At 49.6% G+C, this 13,822-nt stretch overlaps 1 protein-coding gene across 3 annotated transcripts in view; it reads right to left on the bottom strand.

The window, feature by feature from the left end:
- OGDH (oxoglutarate dehydrogenase) overlaps nucleotides 1-13,822 on the bottom strand; it is a 161,160-nt gene that overhangs the window by 37,340 nt on the left and 109,998 nt on the right. For all 3 annotated transcript variants that reach the window (XM_075346268.1, XM_075346266.1, XM_075346265.1), the window contains one exon: nucleotides 1,609-1,788. In XM_075346268.1, coding sequence (XP_075202383.1) covers nucleotides 1,609-1,788 — 180 coding nt within the window. The remainder of the gene's footprint in view (nucleotides 1-1,608; nucleotides 1,789-13,822) is intronic.

Genomic DNA, 13,822 nt, shown 5'->3' with positions numbered 1-13,822 from the left:
CCCTGTGTCTTGGCACCCTTGCTCTTTGCGGACGACATGCTGTTGTCTCCTCTGAGAGTGATCACTGAGGGTATATAGCCAAAAGCAAAAACAATGCTGCCGAACAGAGAAAGTGTATACAGATATATAAATAAATATATACACTTCGGCACCCTGGGGGGACCAGCACAGGTGACCGGTGTGGCTTACCGACCGCCCAAAGCGGTTGTGTGTCCACCAGATTCCCTGCCTTGGGCCTCCCAGAGCTACAGAGCTCTTCCTGAAATCCTCCACCGGCAGAATGATTGTAAAAATGGCTGACGGAGCTCTCAGGGGAGGAGGGGGCCGTGGGCGGCGACTAATAAAGTGCGGGAATCTGGTGCCCCACAGTGATCAGTGAGGGGGGAGGAGGACACCAAAGTATGCTCCAGCCCTCACTTTCGACGTCAGGTCGACCGTCCCGCCCTTACCCCTGACTGGCAGGCCCGGGGGCGGGAGTTATGGTACTAGGCCGCAGAAGCCGGGGACTAAATTTAATACCGCGGCCGACAAACAGGCACGGTCGGCGCGGTAGTCCCGGCCGTCCTAAACATACAGCAGCAGTCCATTTACACTGGCCGTTACTATACGGGCAGATGCAGCTACTGTAACATTGTGCCACTCCTTATAAGTGCGGCTTGACATCCCTCCTTATATCCCAAAAATGTTATCCTGTGTATGATGAAATTTTTATATGATTTTTGCACGAGCACTTTGTATAAATAAAATTTGATATTATAAATATAAAGTACGATTCCTGGATTCTTTATAGGTTGCTATCTAATATATTGGAATCTATTTCAGAACTATGAGAGGCCTTATATAGGTTATTTAGCAGCCGCTGCAGTGTCAGTGACACGAGCGCTCCATACACCGTCCCCAAGGGGACACAGAGTACCTTTTGGATGCAGGGCCTGTCCCTGATGATATTAAGTCTCCTGTCCGGCAGATTCCCACAGGGGCTGCGGAGGGAGCCCGGTCCCAGTGCCTGGATGACCGGTTAGGATCCCACTTCTCCCAGAGCCTCTAAGGGATGGGGAAGGAAAACGGCATGTGGCTCCAGCCTCTGTACCCGCAATGGGTACCTCAACCTTAACAGCACCGCCGACTTAGTGGGGTGAGAAGGGAGCATGCCGGGAGCCCTGTTAGGGGCCCTCTTTTCTTCCATCCGATACAATCAGCAGCTGCTGCTGACTAAAATGGGAGCATGAGTGAATGTGTGCCTCCTTCAACACAAAGCATAAAAACTGAGGAGCCCGTGATGCACGGGAGGGTGTATAGGCAGAGGGGAGGGGTTACAGTTTTTAAAGTGTAATACTTTGTGTGGCCTCCGGAGGCAGAAGCTATACACCAAATTGTCTGGGTCTCCCAATGGAGCGACAAAGAGGATAAAATACACAATCATTAACAGTGTAATAATGACATTAGTAAGCGGATACTGTATGTGCCCCTTCACCTGACGCTGCAGACGACGGCCTCCATCACAGAACACATCAGCACAACCCACAATATATAATTCCATGTCCTGGTTCTACAATGAGGATGTCGTACAGAATGTAATCTGGTTATGAAAAGAAAGAGGCCACTTACTAGATCCACGACCACATCTTTATGGAAGGTGCTCCTCCATTCTGCAGCCACGTTACACACGTATTGCACAGCCTCGGGGTCATCGGCGTTGACATGGAAGATTGGGGCGTTGACGACCCTCGCCACGTCTGTAGGGTACGGGGAGGAGCGGGCCATACGAGGATCAGTGGTAAAACCAATCTGAGAGAGAGGAAGGTAATTAAAAATGGAAGAATGTGAAAAGAAAAAAATATCAACCTAGTCCTGGTCTAATGAATAACCAAATCATTCCTCCTGTAAGCTTCTTGCAGCTTCCTGATCTAGATCTGACACGGCGAGCAGATATCAGCTCTGCCCCCAATAGTAACATTGGTTCTGGGGTCAGGGCTCATCTCTGCTCACCGCGTTTTCGCCTTACAATGCGCACTGACAGTGTGCTCCCTTGCCAGCTCATCTCTTGTTATTAGAGCCGGCAAGGGAGTGCACTGTCACTGTGCATTGGAAAGAATATTACAGTGACAAGGAAGCTTGTATGGAGCATACATCGCAATTGACAACTTATGTATGCTCAGTGGAGCTGGGACTAACCCAGGCCATGAAATAGACGTCACTGATGACGCTTCATTTCAGGGTGTGGACAGAGGGCTGCAGAATTGATCGCAGCTTCTGCCCACTGATGATGCTTCATTTCAAGCTGGGGACAGAGGCTGTGGCATTGATTGCAGCTTCTGCCCACTGATGAAAATTTATTTCAGGCTGGGGACAGAGGTTGCGGCATTGATCGCAGCTTCTGCCCACTGATGACACTTCATCTCAGGCTAAGGACAGAGGCTGCAGCATTGATCGCAGCTTCTCCCCACTGATGACACTTCATTTCAGGCTGGGGACAGAGGTTGCAGCATAGATCGCAGCTTCTGCCCACTGATGACACTTCATCTCATGCTAAAGACAGAGGTAGCGGCATTAATCGCAGCTTCTCCCCACTGATGAAAATTTATTTCAGGGTGGGGACAGAGGCTGCGGCATTGATCGCAGCTTCTCCCCACTGATGACACTTCATTTCAGGGTGGGGGACAGAGGCTGCAGAATGATCGCAGATTCTGCCTGCTGATGACGTTTTTGTTTGAGCATTACACTGTGTCTGTGGGCTCTCACATGTAGAATCATCAATCCAGAAGTAGGTAATGGTAAGGACTTTTTCATTAAAGTGTATTAGAACATAATTTATGATAATTAAAATAGATAGCCATTTAATATTATAATTAATATTCGTTACGGATCACTCAATTTAGGAAAGAGATATTGAAGTTGGGCGCTCTGCTGTGTCACTGCTTTGACAGCTCTTTGTGACTGCCTGCTTCTGTGCTGGACAATAACACTGTACGGGGCAGGCACAGGAGATAACAGAAAGGGAGAGAAATGCTATTCCTCTACATGTAAAGTATGTAGAGCAAGACACAGACTATTTCTTTATAGGCAGCCATGTTCCCTACTTGCCCATCGACTCTTAAGGTCCAGTCACACTAAACAACTTACCAGCGATCCCAACAACGATAGGGATCGCTGGTAAGTTGTTAGGAGGTTGCTGGTGAGATGTCACACTGCGACGCTCCAGCGATCCCACCAGCAACCTGACCTGGCAGGGATCGCTGGAGCGTCGCTACACGAGTTGCTGGTGAGCTCACCAGCAACCAGTGACCAGCCCCCAGCGCCGCGTGGAAGATGCTGCGCTTGGTAACTAAGGTAAATATCGGGTAACCAACCCGATATTTACCTTGGTTACCAGCGCACGCAGCTACACGTGCAGAGAGCAGGGAGCAGCGCACACTGAGCGCTGGCTCCCTGCTCTCCTAGTTACAGCACACATCGGGTTAATTACCTGATGTGTGCTGCAGCTAAATGTGCACAGAGCAGGGAGCAGCGCACAATGCTTAGCGCTGGCTCCCTGCTCTCCTAGCTACAGCACACATCGGGTTAATTAACCCGATGTGTCCTGCAGCTACATGTGCACAGAGCAGGAGCCGGCACTGACAGTGAGAGAGGCGGAGGCTGGTAACAAAGGTAAATATCGGGTAACCAAGGACAGGGCTTCTTGGTTACCCGATGTTTACTGTGGTTACCAGCCCCCGCAGAAGCCAGCTCCTGCTGCCTGCACATTTAGTTGTTGCTGTCTCGCTGTCACACACAGCGATCTGTGCTTCACAGCGGGACAGCAACAACTAAAAAATGGCCCAGGACATTCAGCAACAACCAACGACCTCACAGCAGGGGCCAGGTTGTTGCTGGATGTCACACACAGCAACATCGCTAGCAACGTCGCTGCTATGTCACAAAAGTTGTTCGTTAGCAGCGATGTTGCTAGCGATGTTGCTTAGTGTGACGGGGCCTTTAGATGCAGCAAAGGCCTTTTCTTGCAGATATACCATTTAGAAGCAGCTATGTCCTCCTACTTTTGTCCAGCTGCATAATACACAGGGATATCTTTTTACAAGACTGATAACTAACAATGTGTAGAAAGCAATGTTCAGCCTCCTAATTGTGAGATAAATTTTAATTTTATCAGTCAGAGATTATAAACAACATGAAATTCTCCTGACATATACAGTGCCTTCCGAAAGTATTCGGCCCCCTTTAATTTGTCAACCTTTACCCACATTTCAAACTTCAAACATAAAAATTTTAATATTATGGTGAAGAATCAACAACAAGTGGGACACAATTGTGAAGTTGAACGAAATTTTTTGCTCATTTTAAACCTTTTTAAAAATAAAAAACTGAAAATTGGGGCGTGCAATATTATTCACCCCCTTTACTTTCAATGCAGCAAACTCACTCCAGAAGTTCATTGGGGATCTCTGAATGATCCAATGTTGTCCTAAATGACTGATGATGATAAATATAATCCACCTGTGTGTAATCAAGTCTCCGTATAAATGCACCTGCTCTGTGATAGTCTCAGTGTTCTGTTTAACCCCTTCACGACCATGGACGGATATATCCGTCATAGAGTGTGTCCCGTTAAGCCCCGCCCCCTGCCGCGGGCAGGTGGCGTGGATCGGCACACATATCAGCTGTTTTCAACAGCTGACATGTGTGCCTACATGTTACGAATGGAATTGCATTCCGCCCGTAACATTAACCGCTTACATCTCGCTGCCAAAGTCTGGCAGGGAGATGTATAGACGCGCGGTGAAGATTTTCACTTACCGCCGCCCCCACCGGAAGTCACGTGAGTGATCACGTGACTTTCGGTTGTTCCCATCGTAGCACAGGGTCATGTGATGACGCCTGCAGCTATGAAGTTTCACTTTCGTTTTCCCTCGTCCGGGAGCAGAGAGAAACAGGAAGTGACTGAATCTGCTGTTTACAGCTGTATAGCTGTGATCAGCAGATAGATCAGAGCGATCGGATTGCTGATCGCTATAGCCCCCTAGGGGGGCTAGTAAAATAAAAATAAAAAAGTGAAAAAAGTTTTAAAAAAATAAAACAAAAAAAACCTAAAAGTTCAAATCACCCCCCTTTCCCCCCATTGAAAATGAAAGGGTTAAAAAATAATTAAATATACACATATTTGGTATCGCCGCGTTCAGAAATGCCCGATCTATCAAAATATAAAATCAATTAATCTGATTGGTAAACGGCGTAGTGGCAAAAAAATTCCAAACGCCAAAAGTTACGTTTTTTGGTCGCCGCAAGTTTTACGCAAAATGCAATAACAGGCAATCAAAACGTAGCATCTGCGCAAAAATTGTACCATTAGAAACGACAGCTCGAGACGCAAAAAATAAGCCGTCACTGAGCCATAGATCCCAAAAAATGAGAACTCTACGGTTTTCGGAAAATGGCGCAAAACGTGCGCCACTTTTATTGGACAAGCTTGTGAATTTTTTTTAACCCCTTAGATACAAGTAAACCTATACATTTTGGTGTCTACAAACTCGCACCGACCTCAGGCATCACACCCATACATCAGTTTTACCATATAGTGAACACCGTGAATAAAACATCCCAAAAACTATTGTGCCATCACACTTTTTTTGCAGTTTTTCCACACTTGGAATTTTTTTGCTGTTTTCCAGTACACCATATGGTAAAACGTATGGTTTCATTTAAAAGTACAACTTGTCCCGCAAAAAACAAGCCCTCATATGGCAAGATTGAACGAAAAATAAAAACGTTACGGCTCTCGGAAGAAGGGGAGCAAAAAACAAAACCGCAAAAACGGAAAGTGCCCTGGGTCTGAAGGGGTTAATGCACAGAGAGCATCATGAAGACCAAGGAACAGAACAGGCAGGTCTGTGATACTGTTGTGGAGAAGTTTAAAGCCAGATTTGCCTACAAAAAGATTTCCAAAACTTTAAACATCCCAAGAAGCACAGTGCACTGCAAGCGATCATATTGAAATGGACCCACTGCAAATCTACCAAGACCCGGCCGTCCATCCAAACTTTCATCTCAAACAAGGAGAAGACTGATCAGAGATGCAGCCAAGAGGCCCATGATCACTCTGGATGTACTGCAGAGATCTACAGCTGAGGTGGGAGAGTCTGTCCATAGGACAACAATCAGTCGTACAATGGACAAATCTGGCCTTTATGGAAGAGTGGCAAGGAGAAAGCCATTTCTCAAAGATATCCATAAAAAGTGTTATTTAAAGTTTGCCACAAGCCACCTGGGAGACACATCAAACATGTGGAAGAAGGTGCTCTGGTTAGATTAAACCAAAATCGAACTATTTGGGCACAATGCCAAACGTTATGTTTGGCGTAACAGCAACACAGCTCATCACCCTGAACACACCATCCCCACTGTCAATCATGGTGGTGGCAGCATCATGGTTTGGGTCTGCTTTGGTTCAGCAGGGACAGGGAAGATGGTTAAAATTGATGGGAAGATGGATGGAGCCAAATGAAGGGAATTTTGTTTACTTACCGTAAATTCCTTTTCTTCTAGCTCCTATTGGGAGACCCAGACAATTGGGTGTATAGCTTCTGCCTCCGGAGGCCACACAAAGTATTACACTTTAAAAGTGTAACCCCTCCCCTCTGCCTATACACCCTCCCGTGGATCACGGGCTCCTCAGTTTTGGTGCAAAAGCAGGAAGGAGAAGACTTATGAATTGGTCTAGGGTAAATTCAATCCGAAGGATGTTCGGAGAACTGAACCATGAACCAAAAGAACAATTCAACATGAACAACATGTGTACACAAAAGAACAACCAGCCCAAAGGGAACAGGGGCGGGTGCTGGGTCTCCCAATAGGAGCTAGAAGAAAAGGAATTTACGGTAAGTAAACAAAATTCCCTTCTTCTTTGTCGCTCCATTGGGAGACCCAGACAATTGGGACGTCCAAGAGCAGTCCCTGGGTGGGTAAAGCAATACCTCAATAAAAAGAGCCGAAAACGGCCCCCTCTTACAGGTGGGCAACCGCCGCCTGAAGGACACGCCTACCTAGACTGGCGTCTGCCGAAGCATAGGTATGCACTTGATAGTGTTTCGTGAAAGTGTGCAGACTAGACCAGGTAGCTGCCTGACACACCTGCTGAGCCGTAGCCCGGTGCCGCAATAGCCAGGACGCACCCACGGCTCTGGTAGAATGGGCTTTCAGCCCTGAAGGAAGCGGAAGCCGAGAAGAACGGTAGGCTTCGAGAATCGGTTCCTTGATCCACCGAGCCAAGGTTGACTTGGAAGCCTGCGAACCCTTACGCTGGCCAGCGACAAGGACAAAGAGCGCATCTGAACGACGCAGGGGCGCCGTGCGAGAAACGTAGAGCCGGAGTGCTCTCACCAGATCCAAAGAGTGCAAATCCTTTTCACACTGGTGAATTGGATTAGGGCAAAATGAAGGCAAGGAGATATCCTGATTGAGATGAAAAAAGGGGATACCACCTTAGGGAGAAATTCTGGAACCGGACGCAGAACTACCTTATCCTGGTGAAACACCAGGAAGGGGGCTTTGCATGACAGCGCTGCTAGCTCAGACACTCTCCGGAGTGATGTAACTGCCACTAGAAAGGCCACCTTTTGCGAAAGATGTGATAGAGAGACATCCCGCAGCGGCTCGAAAGGTGGTTTCTGAAGAGCCGTGAGCACCCTGTTAAGATCCCAGGGTTCCAGCGGACGCTTGTAAGGTGGGACTATGTGGCAAACTCCCTGCAGGAACATGCGGACCTGCGGAAGCCTGGCTAGACGCTTTTGAAAAAATACGGAGAGCGCCGATACTTGGCCCTTGAGAGAGCCGAGTGACAAACCCTTGTCCATTCCGGATTGGAGGAATGAAAGAAAAGTGGGTAAGGCAAACGGCCATGGGGGAAAACCGTTATCAGAGCACCAGGATAAGAAGATTTGCCAAGACCTGTAATAGATCTTGGCGGACGTTGGCTTCCTGGCCTGTCTCATGGTGGCAATGACATCCTGAGATAACCCTGAAGACGCTAGGAGCCAGGACTCAATGGCCACACAGTCAGGTTGAGGGCCACAGAATTCAGATGGAAAAATGGCCCTTGTGACAGCAAGTCTGGGCGGTCTGGAAGCGCCCACGGTTGACCCACCGTGAGATGCCACAGATCCGGGTACCACGACCGCCTCGGCCAGTCTGGAGCGACGAGAATGGCGCGACGGCAGTCGGACCTGATCTTGCGTAACACTCTGGGCAGCATCGCCAGAGGAGGAAACACATAAGGCAGTCGAAACTGCGACCAGTCCTGAACTAACGCGTCCGCCGCCAGAGCTCTGTGATCCCGAGACCGTGCCATGAATGCCGGGACTTTGTTGTTGTGCCGTGACGCCATGAGATCGACGTCCGGCGTTCCCCAGCGGCGACAGATCTCTCGGAACACTTCTGGGTGCAGAGACCATTCCCCCGCATCCATGCCCTGACGACTGAGAAAATCTGCTTCCCAGTTTTCTACGCCCGGGATGTGAACTGCGGAGATGGTGGAGGCTGTGGCTTCCACCCACTGCAGAATCCGCCGGACTTCCTGGAAGGCTTGACGACTGCGAGTGCCGCCTTGGTGGTTGATGTATGCGACGGCAGTGGCGTTGTCCGACTGGATACGGATCTGCCTGCCCTCCAGCCACCGATGAAAAGCCAATAGGGCTAAGTGATTGGGTCGGTGTCAACTTGGATTTCGGGAAGTTGATGATCCACCCGAACTGCTGGAGAGTCGTCAGAGCGACGGTAAGGCTCTGTTGACATGCCACCCGAGAAGGGGCCCTGACTAGGAGATCGTCTAGGTAGGGAATCACCGAGTGGCCCTGAGAGTGTAGGACCGCCACGACGGATGCCATGACTTTGGTGAAAACCCGTGGGGCTGTCGCCAGGCCGAAAGGCAATGCCACGAACTGAAGGTGTTCGTCCCCGATGGCGAAACGCAAGAAGCGTTGATGTTCGGGTGCGATCGGCACGTGCAGATAAGCATCTTTGATGTCGATCGATGCTAGGAAGTTTCCTTGTGACATCGAGGCGATGACCGAGCGGAGAGATTCCATCCGAAACCGTCTGGTTCTCACGTGTCTGTTGAGCAGCTTGAGGTCCAGAACGGGACGGAATGATCCCTCCTTTTTTGGCACCACGAACAAATTGGAGTAAAAGCCGCGACCACGTTCCTGAAGGGGAACGGGGGTCACAACTCCTTCTGTCTTCAGAGCGTCCACTGCCTGAAAAAGTGCGTCGGCCCGAGCGGGGGGCGGAGAGGTTCTGAAGAAACGAGCCGCAGGACGGGAGCTGAACTCTATCCTGTAACCGTGAGACAGAATGTCTCTCACCCATCGGTCTTGAACATGTGGCCACAAGGCGTCGCCAAAGCGGGAGAGCCTGCCACCGACCGAGGATGCGGTTAGGGGATGCAGAGAGTCATGAGGAGGCCGCCTTGGAGGCAGTGCCTCCTGCGGCCTTTTGGGGGCGTGACGTGGACCGCCACGCATAGGAGTTCCTCTGGCCTTTCTCCTGCCTGCTGGACGAAGAGGATTGGGGCTTGGCGGAGGGACGAAAGGACCAAAACCTCGATTGTATTTTCCGTTGCTGAGGTCTCTTAGGTTTGGACTGGGGTAAGGAGGAGTCCTTTCCCTTGGATTCCTTAATAATCTCATCCAATCGTTCGCCAAACAAGCGTTCGCCAGAAAACGGCAAACCGGTTAAGAACCTCTTGGAGGCCGAGTCTGCCTTCCATTCGCGCAGCCACATGGCCCTGCGGACTGCCACAGAGTTAGCAGATGCCACAGCTGTACGGCTAGCAGAGTCTAGGACTACGTTCATGGCGTAGGAAGAAAAAGCTGACGCTTGAGAAGTCAAAGACGCAACTTGCGGAGCAGAATTATGTGTGACAGCATTAATCTCAGCCAGACAAGCCGAGATAGCTTGGAGTGCCCACACGGCTGCAAAGGCCGGGGCAAAAGACGCGCCCGTGGCCTCATAGATGGACTTCACCAGGAGCTCTATCTGCCTGTCAGTGGCATCCTTTAGCGATGAGCCATCTGCAACCGATACCACAGATCTAGCCGCCAATCTAGAGACTGGAGGATCCACCTTGGGACATTGAGCTCAACCCTTAACGACTTCAGAGGGGAAGGGGTAACGCGTGTCAGTGAGGCGCTTAGTAAAGCGCTTGTCCGGAACCGCTCTGGGCTTCTGGACAGCGTCTCTGAAATTAGAGTGATCGAAGAACGCACTACGTGTACGTTTGGGGAACCGAAACTGGTGTTTCTCCTGCTGAGACGCCGACTCCTCCACAGTAGGAGGTGGGGGAGAGCGATCCAACACCTAGTTTATGGACGAGATAAGATCATTCACTAATGCGTCCCCCTCAGGTGTATCAAGGTTAAGGGTGACGTCAGGGTCAAAACCCTGAGCTGCGACGTCCGCCTCGTCCTCCAGAGAGTCCTCAAGCTGGGAACCCGAGCAGCGTGAAGAAGTCGTGGAAGATTCCCAGCGAGCCCGCTTAGCCGTTCTAGGACTGTGGTCCTGGCAGGAGTCCTCCGCGTGGGACCTAGGGCCCAACCTGGGAGCGCGCTGCGGCTCGGACCGAGAGGGGCCTGGAGGCGACGATCCAACAGGGCCCGGGGCCTGTGTAAGGACCGGTCTCGACTGCAAAGCTTCTAGCAGCTTGGCAGACCATTTGTCCATAGACTGAGCCATGGATTGTGAAAGTGACTCAGAGAGTTTCTCAGCAAAAGAGGCGAACTCTGTCCCTGCCGCCTGGACAGGGGGAGCAGGGGGGTCTACATGAGCCGAGGGGCCCACTAGTGACCGAGGCTCCGGCTGAGCAAGCGAAACAGGGGTCGAGCATTGCTCACAGTGAGGGTAGGTGAAACCCGCAGGTAACATAGCCCCACAAGAGGTACAGGCCGCAAAAAAACCCTGTGCCTTAGCAGCTTTGCTCCTTGTGGACGACATGCTGTTGTCTCCTAGGAGAATGATCACTGAGGGTATATGGGCAAAAAAGGGTATACAGCCCGACCGAACAGAAATATATATATAAATACGTATCTATTCCGGCACCCTAGGGGGGACCAGCATCGGGTGACCGGTGTGGCTTACCGACCGCTAACAAGCGGAGTGTGTCCTCCAGATTCCCAGCCTTAGGTCCCCCGGAGCTGCAGAGCTGTTCCTGAGAATCCTCCACCGGCAGAATGCCCAAAAAATGGCTGCCGGAGCTCTCAGGGGAGGAGTGGAGCCGTGGGCGGCGCCAGGAAAGTGCGGGAATCTGGGGTCCCCACAGTGATCAGTGAGGGGGGGGGGGGGGACATGCAGGATGCTCCAGCCCTCACATCCGACGTCAGGTCGGCAGTCCCGCCCTTACCCCTGACAGGCAGGCCCGGGGGCGGGATTTTTGCGACTAGGCCGCGATGAAGCCGGGGACTAAATTTGAGACCGCGCCCGACAAGCAGGCACGGTCGTCGCGGAAGTCCGCCGGTCTTCTCAATTCAGCAGCTGCCGCAGCGTCCGGGAAGAAGGTGCGTTCCTGCACAGTCCCCAATGGGGACACAGAGTACCTTAAAGTTGCAGGGCCCGGTCCCTGAGGTTGAATAGACTCCTCTCCGGCAGATTCCCACAGGGGCTGCGGAGGGAGCACGGTCCCAGCAAATGGATGACCGTTCAGGATCCCACTTCTCCCAGAGCCGCTAAGGGATGGTGAAGGAGACGGCATGAGGCTCCGGCCTTTGTACCCGCAATGGGTACCTCAACCTTAACAACACCGCCGACGTAGTGGGGTGAGAAGGGAACATGCCGGGGGCCCCGTGGGGGCCCTCTTTTCTTCCAACCGACATAACTAATATGAGAATGCATGAGTGGATGTGTGCCTCCTTCCACACAAAGCATAAAACTGAGGAGCCCGCGATCCACGGGAGGGTGTATGGGCAGAGGGGAGGGGTTACACTTTTAAAGTGTAATACTTTGTGTGGCCTCCGGAGGCAGAAGCTATACACCCAATTGTCTGGGTCTCCCAATGGAACGACAAAGAAACAGGACCATTCTTGAAGAAAACCTGTTGGAGTCTGCAAAAGACCTGAGACTGGAACGGAGATTTGTCTTCCAACAAGACAATGGTCCCAAACATAAAGCAAAATCTACAATGGAATGGTTCACAAATAAAAGTATCCAGGTGTTAGAATGGCCAAGTCACAGTCCAGACCTGAATCCAATCGAGAATCTGTGGAAAGAGCTGAAAACTGCTGTTCACAAACACTCTCCATCCAACCACACTCAGCTCCAGCTGTTTGCAAAGTAAGAATGGGCAAGAATTTCAGTCTCTCGATGTGGAAAACTGATAGACACATACCTCAAGCGACTTGCAGCTGTAATCGCAGCAAGAGGGGATGCTACAAAGTATTAACTTAAAGGGGACGAATAATATTGCACACCCCAATTTTCAGTTAATTATTTTTTAAAACAAACAAATTTCATTCACCTTCACAATTGTGTCCCACTTGTTGATTCTTCATCATAACATTAAAATTTTTATCTTTATGCTTGAAGCCTGAAATGTGGAATGTGGGTAAAGGTTGACAAATTCAAGGGGGCCGAATACTTTCGCAAGACACTGTATCTTTGACATACACTTTAAAGGGAATCTGTCACCAGGTTTTTGTTCCCCCATCTGAGAGCAGCATAATGCTGAGACAGAGACCCTGATTCCAGTGATGTGTCCCTTACTGAGCTATTTGCTGTCATTTTGATAAAATCAATGTTTTCTCTGCTGCAGATCTACCAGTTATACAGCCTCATGAATATGCTGGACTACCTGCAGCACGCCAAGTAGTCCTGTAATGATAATCTACTGCGGATTAAACTGTAATTTTATCAAAATTACACTAAGCAGCTCAGTAAGTGACACATCGCAGAATCAGGATCTCTGCCCCTACGTTATGCTGCTCACAGATTAGGTGACAAAAACCTGGTGACAGATTCCCATTAAATGCAGTGTGAATAAACCCGAACTGTACAGCTATCATAGCTGTTAAAGAGCTATACACGTGCCTTCATCACATGACCAGAACAAATTTTTATCTCAAGAAAGCAAAAAAAATAAAAAAATAAAAATGAAACTTCGTTTTCACTGACATCCAGTAAAAATCTAAAAAAAAAATTGAAAATTGCTACATAGTAAAACTATGCAACGAATAAGTTTAATTCGCTAATAATGCAATACCTGAATGTCAGGTCACCTTTGTTACGGTCACTTTTTGTCCATGAGAGTTTGTCCTGAATGAGTACATATTGATGACATAACAGGGGCACGTCAGGTCACCTTTGTGAAAAGGGATACTCCGAGAAAAGTAATAAAAAATAATTAAATTTTACAAACTTTACTAAATACCTTTATTTAGCCTTAAGTAGCTATAAGGTCATCATTAGTTTGTACACTATTAGGATTTGAAATATGTCAGCTCCCAGCAGTTTCCCAGCCATCCCATGCGGGCTGCATAAAGACGTCTGCTGGTGACAGACATCGGGTGGGGGCAGTGTATTGTCAGGTATTGTGAACGCGCATTCCTCTGTTCAATGAACCAGCCAAGACAAGCGGGAAACAGTTTGTATGGTTTATTCCAGTAGCTCCATGCTGTCCAATAAATCTCAGACTGATGAGATGAATGTTTAATCTCAGTAAGCTAGAAATATTATATTCTGCTCCTCCGCTTGTCCTGTCAGGTTCGGTGAACAGAGGAACGCATGTTCACTTACCTGACCGGACGCTGCCCTCACCCGATGTCTGTCTCCAGCAGATGTCTTTTCG

Source organism: Anomaloglossus baeobatrachus, chromosome 4 (genome assembly GCF_048569485.1).
Source record: "Anomaloglossus baeobatrachus isolate aAnoBae1 chromosome 4, aAnoBae1.hap1, whole genome shotgun sequence".
NCBI lineage: Eukaryota > Metazoa > Chordata > Amphibia > Anura > Aromobatidae > Anomaloglossus > Anomaloglossus baeobatrachus.
The sequence above is the reverse complement of the archived record's forward strand: the minus strand, read 5'-3'. Positions and strand labels throughout refer to the sequence as shown.